Source organism: Xenopus laevis, chromosome 5L (assembly GCF_017654675.1).
Source record: "Xenopus laevis strain J_2021 chromosome 5L, Xenopus_laevis_v10.1, whole genome shotgun sequence".
NCBI lineage: Eukaryota > Metazoa > Chordata > Amphibia > Anura > Pipidae > Xenopus > Xenopus laevis.
In genome coordinates, this window is record NC_054379.1 from 6,755,033 (window position 1) to 6,781,603 (window position 26,571).

Genomic DNA, 26,571 nt, shown 5'->3' on the forward strand with positions numbered 1-26,571 from the left:
CGTTTTTTTGCATCTGGAAATGCCTGTTAACAAGCCTGTTACAATAAAAAGTTGTGGTTATTTGGCAACAAGTGACTCAATATGAATGTAGGTATGGAAAGCTTGTGTTCTGACACAGGGACACTCGATAAAGCGTCAGTGCTCGAGGCACAGCTAGTTGGATGTTTCACTGTGAGATCTGCAGAGTCATGAGCTTGACCTTCTGTCTATCAAGGGATTTGCAGTAATTGCTCTTACAAAACATCCAAAGACGTTTACTTTTCCAGAAGAAAATAGCAGAGAGAGAGGGCCGGGGTCACTACTCTGACCTCATGCATAGACTCCACATCCTGCTTCCCATAACACTCGACTTGTTTTTCTCTTTCTCTCCAACTTCTTTTTTTAAGCTGCTCTCAAGCTTTGAAGGGAAATTATATTCTGTTTGTTTTTTATTATTACAGTTTACTTTCTAATTATGTACACTTTGGCACTATACTTAAAAGAATATCAGTCATCCCGCTGTTAGGTTCTAATGGAAGCTGTGGTTTTGAAAGCAATGTTTGCAGGTGGTTTGTCATTTGTAGCCTCAGGGAGCCCAAACGAGTTGACGTGCAGGTCCAAAAAGGTATCTTTGGACCTACACATCTTATTCTGGTGGTCCAGGAGTCCCTGCACCACCGTGGGTGAAGTTATGTGCTTTATTAGGTGCAAGGGATATCTGGGGCAATGGAACAAGAAGACGGTGCTCCTCAACTAGTACCTGTAACTGTTCTGGTTCTGTTTTTTGAAGAAGAGGAATGCCAGCCCATGAGAACAGATAAGTATCACTGGGGGTACCCTACACCTTTCTGCTTCTCCTAATTCAGTGCCAAGTTTAGACCTCAGTAGAGTTTTCATGTTTGTATCTGTCAAAATCTTTGGAAATGTTTTCATCTAAACAGGGATTTTATGAAATGAATTACCAACATTTGTAAAATATTTAGACACAATTTAAGCAATTTTCCCTTTCCATTGTTTAAAAATTGTATAAAGTTGGTTGTATCCTTAGCTTTCCTTTAACTCATGAAGAGAAGACGGTACTGTAACTCCGAAACGCCAAAACAAGATTCTCTTCCTTCTGCTGATTCCTGTTCTCAGGTGGCACATTAACTGGGAATGAGCGGAGAGCCTCTCAGCCCAATACTTAGGTCCTTTCAAGCTAAAAATAACTCAAGTCCCATGAATCTCCTGTGTCAGGATGTGCGCTGAGCTCAAGTTGAAGAACACGCCTCACCGAACAATCATTTCCTCTCAGCTAACAATGTCAACTCGGAGCAGGGCTCACACTATGCGTAGGCTCGGTCCATACCATTAACACCTGAACATTATAGTTTAGGAATTTTACATACAAGATGCTAACACAACAGTATCTCTATTGGCCATATGTACACCGGACTCTTACTGTGACTGTCAATGGAGAATGGTTTAACTTAGGAAAGCAATACAACCAGAGCTCTCACCTACATGACATGACCAAGACCAGGCAACTACTAAGTGCAAATCTCTTAAAGTGCCCTGCATCAAGTAGCTGCAATTATGCTATATCTGGATGGACAAGTGTCACCAAAGATATTTTCTGTATTTCTTTCTGTATCACTTTCTAGTCACTTTGGAAACACCTTGATGTCCACCACAAGAGTGTTTGGCTGCACTGTAATACATTGAACAGCCAATCTCCTTGAACCTACATTTGATCTTAGCAATGAATGACTGTGAACTAAATACCAGTCCACACCCAGAGTTGAACTGTGAAGCTTTTGAACCAAGAGAGCAACAGCCTTAATGGGCTACATTGAGCCTGGCCTGCTGCCCACTCAGGATCTTTGGGGCAGGGGAGAGTTTCACCTGTGGGAGGATTTCATTTGTGGTGAGGTTTCCAATGGGCCAATAAACCCAACATTTTCCACGTCCCCAGATTGAGCACCTCTACTACCATTTATCTGCAAATTTGTCTGTATTTATTAGCGTTTGTTTGAGCTGACTTTGGCTACTCTAATAAGCCTATCTGATATCCCAATTCAAAGGCCACAATATAATGGTTACCTCCAGTGGCAGCTGATCAGGGCTTAGTCATATAAAGATTAGAAAAGAAAGAAAATCCCATCAGACAAGGAAGGACATTGTGTTTTGAATGAAATCATCCAATGGGTCTACACAGGTCCCATAAGATATAATTGTTGGCCTAAGGTCTAAACAGCCATCTTGGATGGCAAAGATCATCTCACTTGGTGACTTTACCAAAAGAGTGATTCTAACATTGTATGTTCACTATATACTGCCAATAAAAAGCTTTTCATGGTAGAGCTTGTCAGTATATACTTATACATGGCATCTGGCCAATTTTTTGGGGAGGCTAAACTCTCTCCAAACCTTCATTATTCTCCACTGACTGAGCAACAGCAATAGAATCGCATTCTTGGAAATACGAGTGTTACAAGTCATTGCCTTTAGCACAGCAGCACAACGTGAACAAAATAGGCTCTTCCATTGTTCCTACTTCCTGAGACACTGATGTCAATCAGGGAAAATGTCTAAATGTTAAAGATTTCCTTTTTGGCATTTTCACACACAACTGCCCACTGTGCAAATTAAAAGGAGGACTATTTCAGGAGAAGGAACGGATGAATTCATCTTTGAACTGGTAGAGGCTTCCGAGCAATCTCCTTAACTGCTGAGCAGGAATAACACAAACACCAAGTGCTAAAGGTCTCGTAAGTGCCTGGGCCCGGGCGTGGGTTGAAGGTTAACCAAACTGACAAAAAAAAAATCTTTTCCTAAACAGTAATGTTCCATTCATAATCCATACAAATGAACTGTTGATTTTGGAGTCTGGTTTCCAATAAAGCTGGGCATGGACACAATAGTCATATAAGTCAATATTTACCAATTAGTCTTACTCCAGATCCCGCATTGATAAAATGACAAGTGTAGCAATGTAATTATCCATACAATCCAGCTGGGCTGGGGCTTTATTAAGCATTCCATTATGAAAAGTTGTCCAATTCTTTATGCTACTGTCCTGAACTTCATAAACACAGTTATATAATGGAATATCTGGCTCAGAACTTTAAACTTGATGTTTGGGTGCCAATATGGTTAAACCTGGTGACCCAAGAGAATTACGGGAATTGCCTACAGAAGAGCACCTACTGGTTAAATGGATATTGCTCTGGCCCAGTGATCCCCAACCAGTAACTCATGAGCAACATGTTGCTTCCCAACCCCTTGGATGTTGCTCCCAAAGCCAGGGCCGGATTTACATAGCAGACGCCCCTAGACCCGCTGCCGTTTGTTTCCCCTGTCCCCTTCCTTTTATTCACAGAAATTTTTAACGGGACCGAAGCAATGGGGAAATGTATTAACCTATTGTATTTCCTGAGAATCTTCAGTATTTCAGAACCAATGTGGGTGTGGTTGGGCAGCATGCCTGAGCCTTGGTGGCCTTTCCACAAATCCAGGCCTCCTCAAAGCAGGTGCTTATTTTTGAATTCCAGGCTTGGAGGCAAGTTTTGGTTGTATAAAAAACACATGACTGCCAGAGTCTCCTGTAGGCTACCAGTCCACATAGACCTACCAATAGCCAATCACAGCCCTTATTTGGCACCTCAGGAACCTTTTTCATGCTTGTGTTGCTTCCCAACTCTTTTTACATTTCAATGTGGCTCACAGGTAACAAAACAAGTTGGGGACACCTGCTCTGGCCTTTGGAGACATTAACATGACTTTAAACTTTACTGTACATTAAAGGAGAACTAAATCCCCTCCAATAAGAAAAGCCCCTACCAACTACCCTAGGTGCACATGCGCATTTGGAGCAGTCTTCCAGTTCGTAGAAACTGTGCATGCGGCAAAAGTGATGGAAATTGTCGAAGGGAAGGAAGAAGACCCAAAGAAGACTTAAGATACGGAAGATGGCGCCCATGAGCTCCGCTGAGCTTACTCTTCACCGATATGTGAGTAATTTATTCGGGACACTTTCAGGGGTAATGAACTCTATGGGGGAAAGCAGGGACTATCTAGGGTAGTAGGTAGGGCTTTTCTTATTGGGGGGATTTAGTTTTCCTTTAAATACCTGTGATCACGCCATATAGATGACCATTAGAAGCTCCATTGCTTCTAGTGTTCAAGCTTATTATATGTTATATTATTAAGTACAGAGACGGAGCTTGAGACTTGGGGTGTTAGAGCAGAGACATTTAGACTGCATTGACTCATTAGAGAGCCTTTCACAACATGAAAACACGCTTTTATTTAAAAATAGATATTTATTTTTATAAATACAGGTTTCTCTGGAAATTTAGAGGCCAACACCTTAATGGGACTTAAAGAAGGTCGTATAAATACCACCACTGTCGAAAAGGAAGAAATGCAAAGGTTTTATGCAAACCTCTGATTTGCTTAGGAAATCCACAGTCACAGTCGCTCTTGGCATTCTCCCAGATAATTACTAAATTCCATAATTACATTGTACCAGGTATATACATTTGCTGTAAATAGTGTCTTGGTACATACAGTAATAGTGTCCGAGGACGCACAGTACCTCATTATATACAGTAATAGTGTTTTACTATGTATAGTCTGTATGGACATTACTAGAACAGGTATGGGAATTGTTATTCAGAATGCTCGGGACCAGGGATCTTTCTGTAATTTGAAACTTCATATCTTAAGTCTGCTAAAAATCATATAAACATTAAATAAACCCAATAGGCTGGTTTTGCCTCCAATAAGGATTAATTATATCTTAGTTGGGATCAAGTACAAGTTACTGTTTTATTATTACAGAAAAAAAGGATATATGTTATAAAATATGTTGAATTATAACATTTTGAATTATTTACTGTAATTAACATTGAATCTATGGTAGACAATTGATAAGCTCTGTAGAATACAGTGCGATTCTACAGAACTTATCTGCTATGTATCCTGAGCCTTTTTCTCCCTTTTTCAGACTGAGTGGCTGCCCCCATGGCTACACAGCAGCTTGTTTATATAAACTATAGTAGTACTTATCTGTTATCTACTGTGTATCCTGTGCTTGAATGGCTGCCCCCATGGCTACACAGCAGCTTGTTTATATAAACTATAGTAGTTCTTATCTGTTATCTACTGTGTATCCTGTGCTTGAATGGCTGCCCCCATGGCTACACAGCAGCTTGTTTATATAAACTATAGTAGTACTTATCTGTTATCTACTGTGTATCCTGTGCTTGAATGGCTGCCCCCATGGCTACATAGCAGTTTGTTTATATAAACTATAGTAGTACTTATCTGTTATCTACTGTGTATCCTGTGCTTGAATGGCTGCCCCCATGGCTACACAGCAGCTTGTTTATATAAACTATAGTAGTCTTTCTGAGGCAAATATACCAGTATTACCAGTGCAAGGTTACAATACATTATAATTTAATTACTTTAATTTTTTTTTATTTTTTTTTGTGTTACTGTTCCTTTAAGCAGAGATGGTGAGTATGACTCATTGTATTTCTCTAGGAGAACCATGTTCTTTGCATTAATCACTTCCTTATCTGCCCTAATTTGGACCTAAGTATGCAAATTCCTGCCAATTATATAAACTATAAACAAGAACAAATTGTGCCACTTTTTGGTCATCCACAATTAGTCTGGGGGAGGGGTGCTGCTTTGAATTAGGCCAACTAACATAGTGGGAAAACCCTCCATCCGCATGAGATTGCCAGGGCATAAAGCATACTAATGTGCATGTCATGTCATCCATATGTATTACGTATAAAAAGTATCAGTCATTTTTGTGTGAACAAAAAATTGTGTAGCTCAGTCTGATTTGATTTGAGCGGAACATTTCTGGTTTACTCGAATCTGAATACTGTAAAGCGTACAGGTACTGGACCTGTTATCCAGAATGCTCAGCACCTGGGGGTTTCCGGAACACAGATTGCTCCATAATTTGGATCTTCATACCTTAAGTCTACTAGAAAATCATATAAACATTAAATAAACCCAATAGGCTGGTTTTGCTTCCAATAAGGATTAATTATATCTTAGTTGGGATCAAGTACAAGCGACTGTTTTATTATTACACAGAAAAAGGAAATCATTTTTAAACATTTTGGATTATTTGGATAAAATGGAGTCTATGGGAGACGGCCTTCCTGTAATTTGGATCTTCATACCCAAGTCTATTAGAAAATCATATAAACATGAAATAAACCCAATAGGCTGGTTTTGCTTCCAATAAGGATTACTTATATCTTAGTTGGGATCGAGTACAGGTATGGGAAACACGTTATCCAGAAAGCTCTGAATTACGGAAAGGCTGTCTACTATAGACTCCATTTTATCTAAATAATCCAGATTTTGAAAAACAATTTCCTTTTTCTGTGTAATAATAAAACAGTCGCTTCTACTTGATCCCAACTAAAATATAATTAATCTTTATTGGAGGCAAAACCAGCCTATTTGGGTTTATTTAATATTTACATGATTTTCTAGTAGATTTAAGGTATGAAGATCCAAATTACAGAAAGATCCATTATCCGGAAAATCCCATACCTGTGCAAGCTACTGTTTTATTATTGCAGAGAAAAAGGAAATCACTTTTAAAAATCTGGATTATTTGGATAAAATGGAGTCTATGGGAGATAACCTTCCCATAATTTGGAGCTTTCTGAATAAGGGGTTTCCAAATAACAGATCCCATACCTGGGATGTGGCTGAATCCAGAACCAAACCCTGGACTTAAAAGTGCTTTTCTGGTTTCTGGGGTAATGTTATGGAATTGGATATGGAACAATATGAATCGGGAGGAGCCCATTGGGCCAGGCTCATTATAGCAGCAATACATATAATATACATATACTATACATACAATACATATAAAATACATATACTATACATACAATACATATAAAATACATATAATATACTATACATACAATCAGGGGGGGACAGGGGGGAGAGTTGTAGGGGGCCCCGAGGGTAAGGGGGGCCCGGCCATGCCACACTTACTTGATTAGCCGGGCCCCCCCATCTTTCTGAGAGCTGCTGACTTCTGGAAGGCATGGACGTTTAAGGGGCCCTGGCCACCAATTTTCTTATAATGTGTGGGGGGGGCCTGGCCACCAATTTTTTTTTCTCATGTGGGGTCCTAGCCACCAATATTTTTTAATGGGGGGGCCCTGGCCACAAATGTTTTTTTATGGGGGGGCCCTGACCACCGATATCTTTTTATTTTTTATTAACATGTGGGAACCCTAGCCACCAATATTTTTTTTGTTCTTTTACTGTGTGGTGGGGGCGGACCTGTGTGGTGGGGAGGGCGGACCTGTAGGTGGGGCTTGCGGTGGGCGCAGCCCAAGGGGCCCAGGAAATGTTGTCGTATGGGGCCCTGTGATTTCTGATGGCGGTCCTGCATACAATACATATAATATTCATATACTATACATATAATATACATATCCTATACATACAATACATATAAAATACATACAATACATATAATATACATATACTATACATACAATACATATAAAAACATACAATACATTTACTATACATACAATACATATAAAAAAATACAATACATATACTATACATACAATACATATAATATACATATACTATACATACAATACATATAAAATACATACAATACATATAATATACATAAACTATACATACAATACATATACTATACATATAATATACATATACTATACATACAATACATATACTATACATACAATACATATAAAACATACAATACATATAAAAAACATACAATACATATAATATACAAATACTATACATAAAATATGTGGCACAAGATCATCACCACCAGAACAGAAAAATATGCCTGGAAAGGGAACATGACATTTTGGAGACATGGAGACATGGAGAGATGGGAGACAGCTCTATTACCAGTGGCCTAAAGTCACAGGCCGTTTCTCCAGTAACCAGCCGGATACTCTGATACTCCAGTACTTGGGAAGTAATGAATTATTCTGGGTTGGCTTTGAGTTGAACCACACTCAGCTCTTATCTGACAGCGAGTCTCTGGGAAGCATCAAAGATAAATAGCTACTGGCTATCTCCCATCTAAATTGTGTGCTCCTAATTTCAATCCATTATCTTTACTAACCAAACCTAATTAATCTTTTGTAAAACCCGCAACTCGGAAAAGTCTGGGGCAGATGCAGAACGTTTTGTGCTGGGGGGGGGGGGTCTTTGTGCTTTTTATAAATACAGAATTAAATAATAAAAACTGAAAACCAATAACAAATTGTCTCAGAATATCCCTCTCTACATCAACAGTTAATTTAAAGGTGAACAACCCCTTTAAGTTAACTTTTAGTATGTTATAGAATGGCTGATGCTTAGCAACGTTTCAATTGGTCTTGATTAATTATTTTGAATAGTTTTTAAACAATTTGCCTTCTTCTGACTCTTTCCAGATTTCAAACGGGGGTCACATCTAAAAACAAATGCTCTGTAAGGCTACAAATGTATTGTAATTGTTACTTTTTTATTAATTACCTTTCTATTCAGGCCTCTCCTATTCATATTCTAGACCAGGGGTCCCCAACCTTTTTTACCCTTGAGCCACATTCAAAAATAAAAAGAGTTGGGGAGCAACACAGGCATGCAAAATTTTCCTGGGGTGCCAAATAGGGGCTGTGATTGGCTATTTGGCCTATGTGGACTGGCAGCCTACAGGAGGCTCTATATAGCAGTAGACCCGTTTTTTATACAACCAAAACTTGCCTCCAAGTCAGGAATTCAAAATTAAGCACCTGCTTTGAGACCACTGGGAGCAACATCCAAGGCGTTGGAGAGCAACATATTGCTCGCGAGCTACTGGTTGGGGATCACTGTTCTAGACTCTTATTCAAATCAGTACACGGTTGCTAGGGGAATTAGCAACCAGATGGCTGAAATTGCAAACTGGAGAGCTGTTGTTTGGCTGCTGGGGGGGAAAGGGAGGGGGTGATATCACTCCAACTTGCAGTACAGGAGTAAAGAGTGATTGAAGTTTATCAGAGCACAAGTCACATGACTTGGGACAGCTGGGAAATTGACAATATGTCTAGCCCCATGTCAGATTTCAAAATTGAATATAAAAAAATCTGTTTGCTCTTTTGAGAAATGGATTTCAGTGCAGAATTCTGCTGGAGCAGCACTATTAACTGATACATTTTGAATTTTTTTTTTCCTATGACAGTATCCCTTTAAGGGTGACCAACCGCTTTAACACAGGGGGAAATTAACAATTATACCAGTGTAGGTCTCTTTTGCAACTCTCCCACCAACCTGGAAAATGTGCAGGCGGCAAAACACTGGCAATTGTCCCATGTGCTTAATACATGTGTTAATAGAAGAAACCATTCAAGTTGGGGCCTGTCCAAGCTCCTGAACCATAAATGATCCTCCAGCTCCTGCCAGTTTTGCATTAAGCCCCGCCCTTTAAACTCTGAAATTCAGGACTGTCCTGGGTTAAACTGACTTTCCAAGTCACTTCTGCAGTTGAAAGATATGAAATAAAACCATTATTTACACATAGGGATCGCTTGACTGCGCTACACTCTGCACCTTGTGTCGGGTTGTTAATCTGGCAACAATGTTGTATACGCAAGTGCAGTGTAATGAGCACTCCATTTTCCACCCTGTATTGTCCTTATACATGGGGCACATGCAATGAACCATGCACCAAACACCAAACTGCTTGGGGGCAAGCTAAACATCATTAGGCTCCTGTTATCCCCAAGCTCTCCATGGATTACCAACTGTTGTAATCAGGACATTTCTTATTGGGATTGTGAAGACTCTGTAAACAGAAGTTCCGTCAAATATTCTTTCCTTTTCGGGCTTTGCAGAGTTTTTCTCCGATGGCTGAGCAAACAGTTTACACAAATGAAGATGAATAGGTACAAGATACTACTCTGAGAAAAGTCACATGCGGGACTTGAGGAAACTGGAGAACGGGGCCTGTCCAACCCAAATATCCACTGCTAAATTCTCCTGGAACTGTTTATAAGTCTAAATGATATGTATACAATATGGTCAGTCTGAAGCCTTAATATGTACATACCATCTGAGCCTTCATTTCAAGGGCCCCAGTGAAAGTACCATTTATAAATAGCATTCAAACCACCAGAATATATCATTAATATTTATGTCTACATTTTTTGCATAATTTGCACCAATGTGTCTGCCTAAATCCCACATCTAATATGGCTTTTATAAACAACAGAGAAAATTGAAGCTAGATAAGCCAGTACATTTCCACATACATCAGAGATTTGGCTGAAACAAATACTGGAATGCATGGTAGTCAATAGCATGAGAGTCTATGGCATGAGTCAACGAAATGAGAGTCAGCGGCATGAGAGCCAATGGCATGAGAGTCAATTGCACAAGAGTCAATTGCACGGGAGTCAATAGCATGAGAGTCAATAGCATGAGAGTCAATGGCATGAGAGTCAATGGCATGAGAGTCAACGGCATGAGAGTCAACGGCATGAGAGTCAACGGCATGAGAGTCAACGGCATGAAAGTCAATGGCATGAGAGTCAATGGCATAAGAGTCAATGGCATGAGAGTCAACGGCATGAGAGTCAACGGCATGAGAGTCAACGGCATGAGAGTCAACGGCATGAGAGTCAACGGCATGAGAGTCAACGGCATGAGAGTCAATGGCATGAAAGTCAACAGCATGAGAGTCAATGGCATGAGAGTCAATGGCATGAGAGTCAATAGCATGAGAGTCAATGGCATGAGAGTCAACAGCATGAGAGTCAACTACATGAGAGTCAATAGCATGAGCATGAATGGTATGAGAGTCAACAGCATGAGAGTCAACTTCATGAGAGTCAATTGCATGACAGTCAACAACATGAGAGTCAATGACACAAGAGTCAATTGCATGAGAGTCAACAGCATGAGAGGCAATGGAATGAGAGGCAATGGAATGAGAGGCAACAGCATGAGAGTCAATTGCACGAGTGTCAGTTGGATGGGAGTCAATAGCATGAGAATCAATGGTATGAGTCAATGCCATGATAGTCAATTGCATGAGAGTCAACGGAATGAGAGTCAGCGGCATGAGAGTCAATTGCACGATAGTCAATTGCACGAGAGTCAATTGCATGGGAGTCAATATCATGAGCGTGAATGGCATGAGAGTCAACTGCATGAGAGTCAATGGAATGAGACTCAACAGCATGAGAGTCAATGGAATGAGAGTCAACAGCATGAGAGTCAACGGCATGAGAGTAAATTGCACGAGAGTCAATTGCATGGGAGTCAATATCTTGAGAGTCAACGGCATGAGCGTCAACGGCATGAGAGTCAACTGCATAAGAGTCAACTGCATGAGAGTCAATGGCATGAGAGTCAACGGCATGAGAGTCAATGGCACGAGATCAAGTTGCACGAGAGTCAGTTGCACAAGAGTCAGTTGCACGAGAGTCAATTGCATGCCTCTGCCAATTTCTCAAGTGGGGCTCAAATGTTTTGGTTTTAATGCAGCACTAGGTGTGGAGGACAAGCCATGCCAATGCCTTCTGGATTAAACAGGCTTGGCTTTCACTACATGCCACTGCGTTCATAACCCCCTGGTGAAACGGAAAGCAGAAAACCATCTAGCCTGCCTATAAAATGTTTACATGTGTTTTTCAAGTGCTTTGTATCTATCACATGCAAGTTTTATTTCCTTATTGAAGAGGATCTTTGCAGTGACCCTGTACATTTATAGCCTACACTAGAGCATACTAAACAAAATGTTTTAATGACTGGGAAAAGTCAACAGGCTTCAGGTTCCAGTGCCTTACCTGATGACAAGAGTTTGTGTGTCCGTAGGAAGCTGATTGCCAGGCGCATGATTGAGGCCTTGTCCAAGTGTGAGCTGATGCTTTGGGGCAGTGGTAACTGATGTGCCAGTTCATAAAAGACCTCCGTCTCCTTGCTTCTCCGACACCTCGCAGCATCCCTGGACTTTTCCTTTCTTCTTTCTGAGCTGTTCCTGAAAAATAACAAGTACAAGTAAGAACACATGCACTGTAACATGCAATGGGATTAAATGGCATCAATGGACCCTCCTGACCACCCAACTATTTCTCTTCCTACTCTTGCTTCATGACCATTCCCCATTCGTATGTGAGAAAGAAGAGGCGAAATAGTTGTTGGAAGAAGAAGAACACAGAGAGTAACAAAAATAAATGAAGACAACAAAGAAAATAATAAAGTAGGGATATAATGGAAATGGGAGAAACAGGAGACAATCACAAGGGGAAAGGAGAAGAAGAGAGGGAACCAGAGATTAGACAAAAGAGAATGCAATGGCAAGGGAACAGGTGAAGAAAGAAGTTGAGTGGAAAAAGGAGGAATCTATTTTGAAGAGTTGACTGACTACCACTGTTTAAAAATTGAGATACCTGTAGTACTATAGTATGGCGGGCACCTTGCACAGTGGAGAATGTGTAGCTATGGCCCTTTTCCAGTCCCATTTGCTGTTAGCAAATATGTGTATCAGACAATGACTACAACAAACTTCTGCTGAAAGCACCACACTCCAGACCACACTACATTTAGAAACTGGTTGTGTAACTGGGCTGTGTAGATTAGACTGGTGTCTTTGCAATGGTGGAGGTTTGCAAAACTAAGGATATTGACTTAAGAGAAACAAAAAGTGGTACGAGTGTTTAATTAGGCCCAACATCTGTAGGTGGGATGTTTTGTTTAGATGGGGTAACCAAAATCCAATGTGACCACAGGGGATTCAGGAGGGCTCATGCTTAAATCACTGGTTTTCTAACTCTCTTGTGGTCTTTTAATATTGAATCCATTCCGGCTAGGGATGTCACGGACTGTTCGCCGGCGAACTTGTTCGCGCGAACATCGACTGTTCGCGCTCGCCGAATGTTCGCGAACGTCGCGCGACGTTCGCCATTTTGGGTTCGCCTTAGCTGGCGCTTTTTTTTTACCTCTCACCCCAGACCAGCAGATACATGGCAGCCAATCAGGAAGCTCTCCCTCCTGGACCACCCCCACACCCCCTGGACCACTCCCCTTCCATATATAAACTGAAGCCCTGCAGCGTTTTTTCATTCTGCCTGTGTGTGCTTGGAAGAGCTAGTGTAGGGAGAGAGCTGTTACTGATTTCACTGATTTCTTTGAGGGACAGTTGATAGTAAGTTTGCTGGCTAGTAATCTACTTGATACTGCTCTGTATTGGAGGGACAGAACTCTGCAGGGATTTGAGGGACATTTTAGGTTAGGTAGCTTTGCTGGCTAGTAATCTACCTTCTACTGCAGTGCTCTGTATGTAGCTGCTGTGGGCACTGATCTCTTCTGATCTCATCTGCTGACTGCTGTAATAACCCAATAGTCCTTGTAAGGACTGCTTTTATTTTCTTTTTTGTTTTTTTACTTTGCTACTATAAGAGCCCAGTGCTATTAGTCTAGCTGTGTTGGGGAGTGGGACTGGTGTGCTGCTCCTCCTAGTAGTTCACCACTACCAGCACCAACCAGAGTCAAAATTGTTACAAAGTATCTTATTTGCACCTGTGAGCTGTTCTGAGCTCTCTGCCAAAAGCTAATTAAGTTAGAAACTGTTTTTTTTTCTGGCTGTTCAGTTCAGAGAAAAGAGGGACTGGTGTGCTGCTCCTCCTAGTAGTTCACCACCACCAGCACCAACCAGAGTCAAAATTGTTACAAAGTATCTTATTTGCACCTGTTAGCTGTTCTGAGCTCTCTGCCAAAAGCTAATTAAGTTAGAAACTGTTTTTTTCTGGCTGTTCAGTTCAGAGAAAAGAGGGACTGGTGTGCTGCTCCTCCTAGTAGTTCACCACCACCAGCACCAACCAGAGTCAAAATTGTTACAAAGTATCTTATTTGCACCTGTTAGCTGTTCTGAGCTCTCTGCCAAAAGCTAATTAAGTTAGAAACTGTTTTTTTTCTGGCTGTTCAGTGCAGAGAAAAGAGGGACTTTCCAGTACAAAAGAGGGACAGGGGGTTGAGTGGTCAAAAGAGGGACAGTTGGGAGGTATGCAAGTGCCACCTAGCTGTGTGAGCTTTTTCACATTCTGTCTAAATAACAATAATAATTCCGTGTCCGTAAACATCACCTGAGTGATGTTTTTACAGCAGCAATAATATATTCCGTATCCACTACTGTATACGTTGCCCTTGCAGGCATTGTTTGCCCAGTCTTTAACCAAGTGCCACCTAGCTGTGTGAGCTTTTTCACATTCCGTGTCCAGAAACATCACCTGAGTGACGTAGTGTGATTTCTGCCCTTTACAGCACAAAACGCAGCGCTGTGTCAACAATGTATTTTTCAGATACATTTTTGCCCTTGATCCCCCTCTGGCATGCCACTCTCCACGTCGTTGCACCCATTAAACAACTTTAAAATCATTTTTCTGGCCAGAAATGTCTTTTTTAGCTTTTAAAATTCGCCTTCCCATTGAAATCTATGGGGTTCGCGACGTTCGCGAACCGTTCGCATTTTTGACGCAAGTTCGCAAATATGTTCGCGAACTTTTTTTCCGACGTTCGCTACATCCCTAATTCCAGCTGGCCCTGATTGGTCTAGTATCCCTGATCCCTGTCCCTCTTTAAGGGTGCTACTGAGTATGCTGTGTTACACCCCTGCAACTGACTCTACCATTCCGCTTTTTGTTGTCAGGGAAACATAATTTAACCTTAATTTTCCTCATTATGTAATAGAAGTGTTGGCAGTGGCCAAACTGGGGAGTTGTTTCTGTTTCTCTTGGAATGTGTATATTACAAAATGACTCCTAGATTTTGTTTTGGCATCAGCGCAAAATAAATGTAAGTATCTTCTTACTTATTTCAGATCTATAAATTATAATAAGATCAAGGAGGCCCTTCCCTTGTTTTGAGATTTTAGAAAAAGGGAAGATGAATCATGCATCTACAAGGAACTGGAGCTAAGGGCTTGTGCAAGCAGCCACTGACTCCTGTTTGTTTCAAGGAGATAAGGTCACACTGGATGCTTGTTAGGATCTCTGTTCGCATTTACTGCTGTGATGTTCCTCAGGCAGCAGAGAACCAAAAAGAGTAAAATGTATTGGATTAAATGGAAACATCCCCTATCAATAAGGGCTTCTCTTCATTTCACTTCCGTTTCTGGAAGGCATAGCCAACCTTTTTTAACCATGAGCCAAATTCAAATGTAAAAAGAATTGGAGCAGCACAAGCATGGGGGTACCAAATAAGGACTGTGATTGGTTATTTGGTCGCCCCTATGAGGACTGGCAGCCTGTATTAGACTCTGTTTGGCAGTACAGCTGTTTTATGCAATCAAAACTTGCCTCCAAGTCAGAGATTCAAAAATACGCACTTGCTTTGAGGCCACTGGTAACATGTTTCACCCACTAAAAAATTAAATAAACAAACCATTGTCCCTAGTTATGAAAATCTGTAGATAGTTACATATAGTTACATAGTTAATTTGGGTTGAAAAAAGACAAAGTCCATCAAGTTCAACCCCTCCAAATGAAAACCCAGCATTCATACATACACCCCTCCCTACTGTCACATAAATGATATATACCCATATCTATACTAACTATAGAGTTTAGTATCACAATAGCCTTTGATATTATGTCTGTCCAAAAAAATACTTGGTTTTAAAAACAAGAAGATTTGAGTAACAATCGCCAACCAGTGGCTCATAAGTAACATGTTCCTCACCAACCCCTTGAATGTTGCTCCCAGTGACCTCAAAGCAGGTGCTTATATTTGAATTCCAGGTTTGTAGACAAGTTATGGTTGTATAAAAACCAGCTGTACTGCCAAACAGAGTCTCCTATAGGCTGCCAGTCCTTATAGGGGCTACCAAATAGCCAATCACAGCCCTTATATGGTACCACCATGCTTGTGCTGCTCCATCACTATTTTTACATTTGAATGTGGCTCATGGGTAAAAAAGGTTGGCTATGCCTTCCAGAAAATGAAGTGAAATGAAAAGCCCTTATTGATAGGGGATATTCCAATTGGTTTGTTTCTCTGCTGCCTGAGGAACATCCCAGCAGTGAATGCAAACACAGACCCTAACAAGCATCAAGACAATGGAAGTAGACCATTTAAGATGGAAATCAAAAACGGACCAGAGTCCGATCATTTAAAAAAATTTACAAAAAATCAACGCGAAAGTAAAATCATAGTCCCTGGCACCATGCCATGCTTATATGATCCTATATTCAAAGGAACTACAGATAATAAGACTGGTGCAGACCCACTAGATGAGGAGAGCATCCACAGCCTAAGGTCCACATACAATATAGTCTACTAATCTAATATCCAAAAATGCCCTTGTGCTGCCATGTTCATATTGGGGAAGGAATAACTTTTGCCCCATTCACAGTGTCCACTCAAGAGTCAGAGTCTTCTGAACTTGAGAAAGTGATCAAAATCCCTAGAGTTCCTTGGTAAGTTAATCATATGTCTCCAGTATCTATAATGATGAGCTTGGTGGCTTATTACATTGTGTTCTCCATCCATTCAGTAATCTTCAAAGCTTCACCATGAAGTTAATAAAAATGTTTCCAGGTATTGGGCGTTTGGTCCTGTTGCTTCACTGTTTCATTAAAATCTGTTGTGTGACAGATGACTGAATTTTCATAAACTTCTCTTTGAAATACGAGTCCGGTGTCTTCACGGAGAGAGTCCATAGATTTGATGTAGGATGAAGTGGGGTGGGGTGGTGCTACCCATGTTATTTACACCTCTCCATCATTTTAAATTGAAAGACCAATAAATCAGCTATTGTCTTGACATCTTGACAACTTCATTGTTACTCACAGCATGAAAGGAAACGTTCTGACTGGGGGAAATTACGCATTGTCCACAATGAAGAATGCTATTATGGTTCTGCTCCATAGTCCCAAAATGAGCAACTTTCTCATATATCATCTTTAGCTGCACATATTTCCAAGCCTGAAGGGTTCATCCCTACTGTATGGTGTGTGGATGAAAAGCTGCTAGAGCAGGACTGCCCAACTATTGGATATTGGTGTTCCTATGATTTGGAGAGTTCAGTCACTACCCAATGGTGTATCTCCAGGCTTTGTCTTCTAGTGGAAGTAGGAACTAACGATCAGGTGCCTTCCTCACTGTTTAATTGTTCTATTCCTTCTACTAGTCTAGTTGCATATATCTCTGCTCTTTTCAGGTCATCAACATAATTTTTATGGACTCGGACCAGCAATGTATTTAGGTCCAGTGCCACCCTAGACACCAGACCCCTCAACTTACAGAAGTGACATCCAGCACCCAGTGCAGCGGGACCTATACCCCTCACCCCCCTCCCCAGCTCCGCTGCTGTATTTATGCAGAAAGTCTCCCTTGGCGACCTGGGTGGGAAAGCTTTTTTAAACATATTTATTCAATTAAAAAGGCACCCTCAATTCCCTACAATAAATATGGCCTGGCTGGGTCCCAAACTGTACTGCATAAACAAGATGAGGCCTTACCAGGGATCTACAAAGAGGCAAAATTCAGCTTTCATCCTTCGAGTTAATGCACTTTTTATGCAAGACAGCACTTTATTTGCTTTAGAAGCCACTGACTGACACTGCCTAAAGTTGCACAGTCTGTTGTCCACAAAAGTCCCCAAATCAAGGGAGGCCCCCGACACACTACTATTTACTGTATAAAATGTATGTTATTTCTTAGAGCAGAACAAAGGAAAGCAGAACAGTCACTAGTGGTAGCGAGCACGAGTGCTGATAGCAACACAGGACTTGAATGCAGAGAAAACTTTCTTCACTTATTTAATTAACAGCAATTTAAAAACTTAAATGCATCTTGCAAGTACTTTTCCATTTGGTACACATTATAAGCATAAGGTGGGGTCACAGCCACAGGCCCCTTTATTCTAATCCAGCACTGTTTTACTCATAAAGCACTAGCCAGGTAGCAATAATATAGTGTTATCCACCAAATCTTTCCCTTTTATAAATATTTCATTCATTTAAAGCTTTACTTAACAACTTGAACGGAGCACAAACTCGGAAAATGTGTCCCTCAACAGTTTTCCTAATCCAGATGGAAACCTTAGGGGAGGACGTGTGAAGTGTTTTCCGAGCTTTTCCTTTCTGTGGTGCTGCTGTTGTTCCTGAGGTCTCCAGGGAGCGTCTGTCGGTGACAATGGTTTAGTTCGACGTAAACAGGGGACAAATATCCCCACAAGAAGGAAAGGCAACACTCCACCCAGCAGCGCTAAAAACATTCTTTTGTAGCTGCCGTACCTTAGGCATCAGGTATCTCCCCGACTGGAACTCTTTCATTTAACCAGCAAGGGAACATACAATGGTCCAGCATTTGGCAAACTACAGTAAACAAACTATCCATTATCTGGAAACCCGTTATTCAGAAAGCTTTACGGAAAGGCTGTCTCCAATAGAATCCATTTTATCCAAATTTTTAGGAAAGATTTCCTTTTTCTCTGTAATAATAAAACACTTGATCCCAACTAAGATATAATCAATCCTTATTGGAAGCAAAACCGACTTATTGGACTTATTTAATGTTTACATGATTTTCTAGTGGACTAAGGGTAGAACTACAAGGATGACTTCCATGCGTTTCGGCGGATCAGACACGCAGGTGTCAAGTCGGATGCGACAAAAGATGAGGTAAGAAATACAAATGTTGGATCTTGTCGCGTCAGATGAACGCTGCAACACCGTCCAACATTGCTATTGTTTACCTTATTTTCCTTCGCAACCGACTTGAGGCCTGCTTTTTGTTGCAGCACGTTGGATCCGCTGAAAATGCATGGAAGTCATCCATGTAGTTCTACCCTTAAGGCAGGGATCCCCAACCTTTAGAACCCGTGAGCAACATTCAGAAGAAAAAGGAGTTGGGGAGCAACACAAGCATGAAAAATGTTCTTGGGCTGCCAAACAAGTGCTGTGATTGGCCATTTGGTAGCCCCTATGTGGATTGTCAACCTACATTGAGTCTGTCTGGCAGTTCATCTGGTTTTTATACAACCAAAACTTGTCTCCAAGACTGGAATTCAAAAATAATCACCTGCTTTGAGGCCACTGGGAGCAACATCCAAGGAGTTGGAGAGCAACATGTTACTCATGAGCCACTGGTTGGGGATCACTGCCTTATGGTATGGGGATTCAAAATACAGAAAGATCTGTTATCCGTAAAACCCTGGTTCAGAGCATTCTGGATAACAGGTCCAATACCTGTATTACATCTTTTCAATCATTTTTAAAGTTCTATGAAAATGAAATTATTGTTGAATCAGTGTTTTATATTCCGTTCTCTGGTTCTGTTCCTAGAAACAATGTAGCAGAAATCAGTTCTCCTCCAGGTCTTTTAGTCAGCCAGCTTGCAACATTGTTTCAAGACAATTAAGCTGGCCATAGACGCAAAGATCCAAACGTACGAATCAACGTACGATCGGACTTTCCCATCTCCCGACCCGCCACTAACCATTCCGATCAAATAAAGTACAAAAGAACAGATGAGCCAATGTTCTGCCCCTGACAGTAATTGTACGATATCTATGTCCAACCAAAGCTGGTGACAGTCTCCCACTGACAATCGTACGATCGGCAATACACGCAGAGATATTATCGGCAGCCGACAGAAATCTTTTAACCTGTCCGATCAACCAAACGACCGATCTCCGCCGGACGAAAAATGTCGGAACTCTCCACACACGGTCCGAAAATCGTACGAATCCTCGGTTCGTACGATCAGATCTTTACGTCTATGGTCAGCTTAAGAATAACATTTTCTTTCATTATGGTTGGACCTCTGGACTGTGTATGACTATAGCTGATCACCTACAGACACAGTGTAAACAAATATATTTCAGTAGGTGCAAAGAGAGTTTTATTTATTTTTTTCATTGCGTTTTACAAGAGGGATATTAAACAATAAGCAATAACATGAAGCATAATTGAAATATGTTTGTTTTAATTTACTGAAGTAAGTTGGAGGCTTAAGAGCAGGAAAGGCCTGAAACTCATTGATCTGATGTTCTCTCCTCGCAGAGAAGGGAGGCCGCAGCCAAAAGCTCTAATACCAGGGGACTGCAGCCCGAGCCAAGAAAAATACTGTGTCATGAGAAAATGCCCCAAACGGCCCAGTTACGGTGCAGAAAAGTTGCTTTCGACATTCTATTAATGTCTTAATCTTCCATTATAAATGGAATAATTAATAATTAGTGCAAAGCCTCCCCATGGGGACTATTCGAGGGGTTGCAAAGCCAAAAATAAAAGTTTGCCTACCTCTATAGTTACATTAATTCTTACACTTTTAAAATGTAATCGCTATATTGCTATATGTAACCCCCTGCACTGCTGCTTCTGGAAACATCAACCACAGAAACAATGTTGCAAATAATAAACACTGATTGCAGTTTCCTTCCTCAAAATGTTCTTTTCTGGTTCCCAACCCCTTGAACATAAGAACACGACCAGCTTACTTTAACTGGAATCTATTTGTACAATAAGAAGAAGGTGTTTAAAGGGATACTTTCATGGGAAAAAATTTTTTTTTCAAAATGAATCAGTTAATAGTGCTGCCCCAGCAGAATTCTGCACTGAAATCCATTTCTCAAAAGAGCAAACAGATTTTTTTATATTCAATTTTGAAATCTGACACGGGGCTAGACATATTGTCAATTTCCCAGCTGCCCCAAGTCATGTGACTTGTGCTCTGATAAACTTCAATCACTCTTTACTGCTGTACTGCAAGTTGGAGTGATATCACCCCCTCCCTTTTCCCCCCAGCAGCCAAACAAAAGAACAATGGGAAGGTAACCAGATAACAGCTCCCTAACACAAGATAACAGCTGCCTGGTAGATCTAAGAACAACACTCAATAGTAAAAACCCATGTCTCACTGAGACACATTCAGTTACATTGAGAAGGAAAAACAGCAGCCTGTCAGAAAGCATTTCTCTCCTAAAGTGCAGGCACAAGTCACATGACCAGGGGCAGCTGGGAAATTGACAAAATGTCTAGCCCCATGTCAGATTTCAAAATTGAATATAAAAAAATCTGTTTGCTCTTTTGAGAAATGGATTTCAGTGCAGAATTCTGCTGGAGTAGCACTATTAACTGATTCATTTTGGAACTTTTTCCCATGACAGTATCCCTTTAAATAGAATAGAGATAAATTAAAGGGGCAGTCTGCCGCCTTGTTTAATATGAGTTCAGTGAATAGACACCATAATGACTTCATGCCATCATTTGAAAAGGAATATTTAAGACTATAGAGCTCATTTGATATAGTTTGGTTCCTTTAAATGGATAAGATTAATGAAATAAAACAATAATGATTGTAAATCATTTTATATAGTTTGTTTCCTTTAATTGAATAACATTAATAAGATAAAACAATAATGATTGTAATTTAAAGGGCCACTACACACCCTTTTCAACATGAGTGTAATTAATAGGTCTTGTGTTGAACATACTTTTTGCCTATTGTTGTAATCACATAAAATATGTGTTTTTTGTTATTTCCCCTAAACAGGGAAATGAAAGATACTCCATGTTTGGTCCTTGTGAGGTGGATAATTAGATTATCAGTACACACATAATCTCATAATGGATTCCTGCCAACAAAACAGTTATAGCAAAGGATGAAGAGGAGTTTAGCAAACTGATAATTTAATTATCTTGCAAGGATTAAACATGGAGTAGCTTCAATTTCCCTGTTTACCCTGTTCATTTTAGGAAATAACAAAAAACTTAGATTTTATGCCATTAAAATAGGCAAAAAGTATGTTCGACACAAGCCCTATTAATTGCACTCATGTTGAAAATGGGGTGTAGTGCCCCTTTAGTTTACAATCATTATTGTTTTACCTTATTAATGTTATGAGATTAAAGGAAGCAAACTATATAAAAGGGGCTGTATAATCTTAAATATTCCTCTTCAAATTATGGCATGAAGTCATGGTGTCTGGAAAAACATCAAAAATCTTGGAACCCCAATACAATAAAATAGTTGGTGGCCCTAATTACCAAGGCCCTTTGTTAGTACCACTGATGCAAAGATATTGCTTTGCCTTCTGGGCCCAGATATTGCAAAAAAAAGAAATAATTGATGATACTAGCGAAGATAGTGGCCTTGAGAATAAAAAAAGGCTCTGAGCCAACTGATAGGCTTAGACCAAACAGGCTTTATACCTGGAAGGGAGGCAAGAGACAACACCAACAAAATGATTAACATTCTTCATTCCACAAAAAACAAGAAAATCCCTCTCATGTTACTGTCAACTGACGGCGAAAAGGCCTTTGACAGGGTTAGCTGGGCATATATGTTCTCATGCCTCTCTAAGTTCGGGTTCGGGGGAATGCATATGTAAATGGATCAGGTCTCTATATAAGGGCCCAATAGCAAGGGTAAGGGTGAGTGGAGTTTTATCTAATCATATAACAATTAAAAATGGCACCCGCCAAGGATGTCCCCTACTCACCTACTTTATTTGCTCTAGCCATTGAACCCCTTCTTATACAAATACGCCTCCATCCGGATATATCTGGGGTCTTCATAAGAGACAGACAATATAAAGTTGCTGCATATGCAGACGATTTATTCTTTTTTCTAACGAACCCTCTAATAACGATTCCAAACCTCAATAACTTCTTTGAGGTTTTTGGCAGAATTCAAGATCAATTACTCCAAATCCAAAGCCCTAAATGTTTCTACCCTTACTGTACCCCAATACTTGGTTAAAAATCTTTTAAATCTGCCATAATAAAATTAATCTGGAAAGATCGCCTAACAAGAATTAAAACTTCCATTTTGTCTATGGGGTTGACGGTATTATATTACCCCTGAGGAGCAGGTCAATTATATTTAGAGTTGGAGAGTGCAGAAAAGCAGGGGGCCCTGTCTGGGGACAGACTTACACAAATCAGGTGGGGCCCCCCAGCTGTGGTTAAACTATTAAACTACTGTCGGCCTTCTGCTCTAACAACATAACAACATGCAATGTGCAGCTGCTTTCACTATTCTCAATCACATTATATATGCATCCCTGTGCAGCTGAGGCTGATGGGAGTTGTAGTTTCACTTAAAGGGGTATTGTTCACCTTCAAGTTAACTGTTAGTATGATGTAGAGAGGGATATTCTGAGATAATTTGCAATTGGTTTTAATTTTTTATTATTTGTGGCTTTTGAGTTATTTAGTTTTTATTCAGCAGCTCTCCAGTTTGTAATTTCAGAAATCCAGTTGCTAGGGCCCAAATTCCCCTAGCAACCATGCATTGATTTGAACAAGAGACTGGAATATGAATAGGAGAGGCCTGAATAGAAAGATGAGGAATAAAAACTAGCAATAACAATGGGTAGATTTATCAAGGGTTGAATTTTGAGGGTTAATAAACCCTCGAAATCGACCCTCAACGTAAAATCCTTCATATTCGAATATCGACTTGGAAGGATTTTAGCGCAAACACTTTGATCAATCGATCGAATACAAATCGTTCGATCGAACGATAAAATCCTTCGAATTGAACAATTCTAACGGTTTTAAGCGATCGATCGAAGGATTTTTATTTGATCAAAAAAAACGTCGAAAAGTGCCGGGGAAGGTCCCCATAGGCTAACATTGCACCTCGGTAGGTTTACAGTGGCGAAGTATGAAGTCGAAGTATTTTTTAAAGAGACAGTACTTTGACTATCAAATGGTCGAATAGTCGAACGATTTTTACTTCGAATCGTTCGAATCATTCGATTTGATCGAATTCGACCCATTCGATGGTCGAGGTACCCAATAAAAACTTCAAAATTCAAATTTTTTTTCATTCGAATTCTTCACTCCAGCTTAGTAAATCTGCCCCTTAATGCGTAGCTTACAGAGCATTTGTTTTTTAAATGGGATCAGTGACCCCCCCCCCCCCCCGTTTGAAAGCTGGGAAGAGAAAAAGCAGGCAAATATTTAAAAAACTATAAAAATAAATAATGAAGACCAATTGAAAATTGCTTAGAATTCTGTAACATATAAAAAAGTTAACTTAAAGGTGAACCAACCCCTTAACAGCAGGAGGCCAGCGGGTTTGAGATGTGGCTTATTAGCGCTGTAGTTTATTGTTGTAAACTTAGCAAGGGACGGGTCTCAGGAAAAGATCAAGTGAGATGATTTAAAACGAAGCCCATTAATTCTGTACTTTTATGGTCCGAGCGACAGAGAGAAGTTCTGCTCACATGGGACTGAGCTCAGGGTGAAGCCTCGGCACATTTCTATTTGTCTCAAACAAATGTCTGCCATGTTACTATGGTCACACCCACGGCAACCAGACAAGCAGCTTCATGCATTTCAGTGCAATTATTATCTCTATCCTCTGCTACTCACAGTACAGTCTGTCATTCAAACCACTTCCTATTTTACTATGGTGAGCACAGCCCTAACAACCAGACAACTGGAACGGTGATGAGTTGAATGTAAAAAAAAATACAGAAAATGAAAATAAAATACGTGAAGGGCAGTTGAAATGTCTCTTAGAATATCACTGTATTTTCACATGAACTTGCCCTGATTTTGGCACATAAAAAGTGCACAGATAGTACAGGTATGGGACCTGTTATCCAAAATGCTCAGGACCTGGGGGTTTCCGGATAATGGATCTTTCTGTAATTTGGATCTTCATACCTTAAGTCTACTAGAAAATCATGTAAACATTAAATAAACCCAATAGGCTGGTTTTGCCTCCAATAAGGATTAATTATATCTTAGTTGGGATCAAGTACAAGCGACTGTTTTATTATTACACAGAAAAAGGGAATAATATTTAAAAATTTGGATTATTTGATTATAATGGAGTCTATGGAAGTCGGCCTTTCAATAAAGGAGCTTTTTAGATAACTGGTTTCCAGATAACGGATCCCATACCTGTATTTGCACCCAGAAGTGCAGCCCTTCTAATGGGGTTTTCTTAAAATACCCCCCCCCCAATAATTCACCAGATGCAGTAACCAGAAGGGAAAGATCAATATATCATATTAAAGGGCCGGTAACACCAAAAATGGGTTTGTATGCATATAAATATTATACACTGTTCCCAGCATGTTTGGGCACGCCCCATCATTTTTTTTAAATTTACTTGGGTCCATATTTACTGCTTTGCTTTAGGCTCCATCTCCAGAGCTCAGATGTAAGTATGTGAGTGTGGGTGTTTGAGTGTGTGTGAGAGTGTGTGAATATGTAATTGTGTGAGAGTGTGTGAATGTGTGAGTGTTTGAGTGTGTGTGAGTGTGTAAGTGTGTGAGTGTGTGTGAATATGTGAGTGTATGTGTGAGTGTTTGAGTGTGTGTGTGTGAGCGTGAGTGTGTGTGTGTGAGTGTGTGTGTGTAAATGTGTGAGTGTGTGAGTGTGTGAGTGTGTGAGTGTGTAAGTGTGTGAATATGTGAGTGAATATGTGGGTGTGGGTGTGAGCGTAAGTGAATATGTGAGTGAATATGTGAGTGTTTGAGTGTGTGTGAGTGTGTGAGTGTGTGAGTGTGTGTGTGTGAGTGTGTGTGTGAGTGTGTGTATGAGTGTGTGAGTGTGTATGTGTGTGAGTATGTGTGTGTGTGAGTGTGTGTGTGTGAGTGTGTAATTGTGTGAGTGTGTGTGTGTGTGAGTGTGTAATTGTGTGAGTGTGTGAGTGTGTGTGTGAGTGTGTGTGTGAGTGTGTAATTGTGTGAGTGTATGAGTGTGTAAGTGTGTGAGTGTGTGTGAGTGTGTGTGTGTGTGTAATTGTGTGAGTGTATGAGTGTGTAAGTGTATGAGTGTGAGTGTGAGTGTGCATAGGTGTGCAAGCCACTGACTGTCCTCACTGTGACCAGCCTGGAACGTGCGCTATAGTGTGTACAGGAGGAATCCCCAGGAAACACAAACACAATAAAATGAATGAAGGGCGGAAGTGTAAAGGGCAGGTATGTGTGTCCTGTTATAGTCTATTCATATGCGCAGCTCCCAGAATCCCCTGTGGCCCCAGTCTAGACTCACTAAGGGACCGTCCCATCAATACTCTCACCGTTATGTTCCTATAGGGCAGAAAACTGGCTCAGGAGCTGAATATTGGGCAAATAATGTCTCTTTTTCTGACTTTCTGCTGCAACTTATTTCCCTTTATTTATTTATATGTTAAAGGGATTCTTCCCCAAATGATGTTTATTTAACGCCTGTTTATATCGTTGATCTATAAGTCACCAACACATTTATACATTGACTGATCATCTTTCTTATCAGTCCCTGCCCCAGCAGAGCTTACAATCTAAGGTAACAATAGTGAAGTTCAAAATAAACAAAGTAACACAATGATGGTTAGGCAATTAGTTACTATTGTGAGTAAGTTACTTATCAGTAAGGAGTCTGAGGAGCACTGGAGCAAAGTGGGGGACTCTTGAGGATCTCCAGCTGGACACCCCTGTGCCAGACTATCATGGTATGGTCTCTGTATTGGCTTGGTGCAAACCTGATCATACGAGGGCCAATAACGTGCCCCATCCAGACAGTCTTCAGCTTATTGACTTGTGTACTGGGCCCTCTGCCCAAGAAATATCTGGACGAAAACTTGCCA

At 40.5% G+C, this 26,571-nt stretch overlaps 1 protein-coding gene across 1 annotated transcript in view; it reads right to left on the reverse strand.

Annotated features, from left to right (window-relative positions):
- epas1.L (endothelial PAS domain protein 1 L homeolog) overlaps positions 1-26,571 on the reverse strand; it is an 82,364-nt gene that overhangs the window by 15,981 nt on the left and 39,812 nt on the right. Inside the window, 1 exon segment of the mRNA NM_001092249.1 lies at positions 11,826-12,016. Within this exon segment, the coding sequence (NP_001085718.1) occupies positions 11,826-12,016 (191 nt within the window).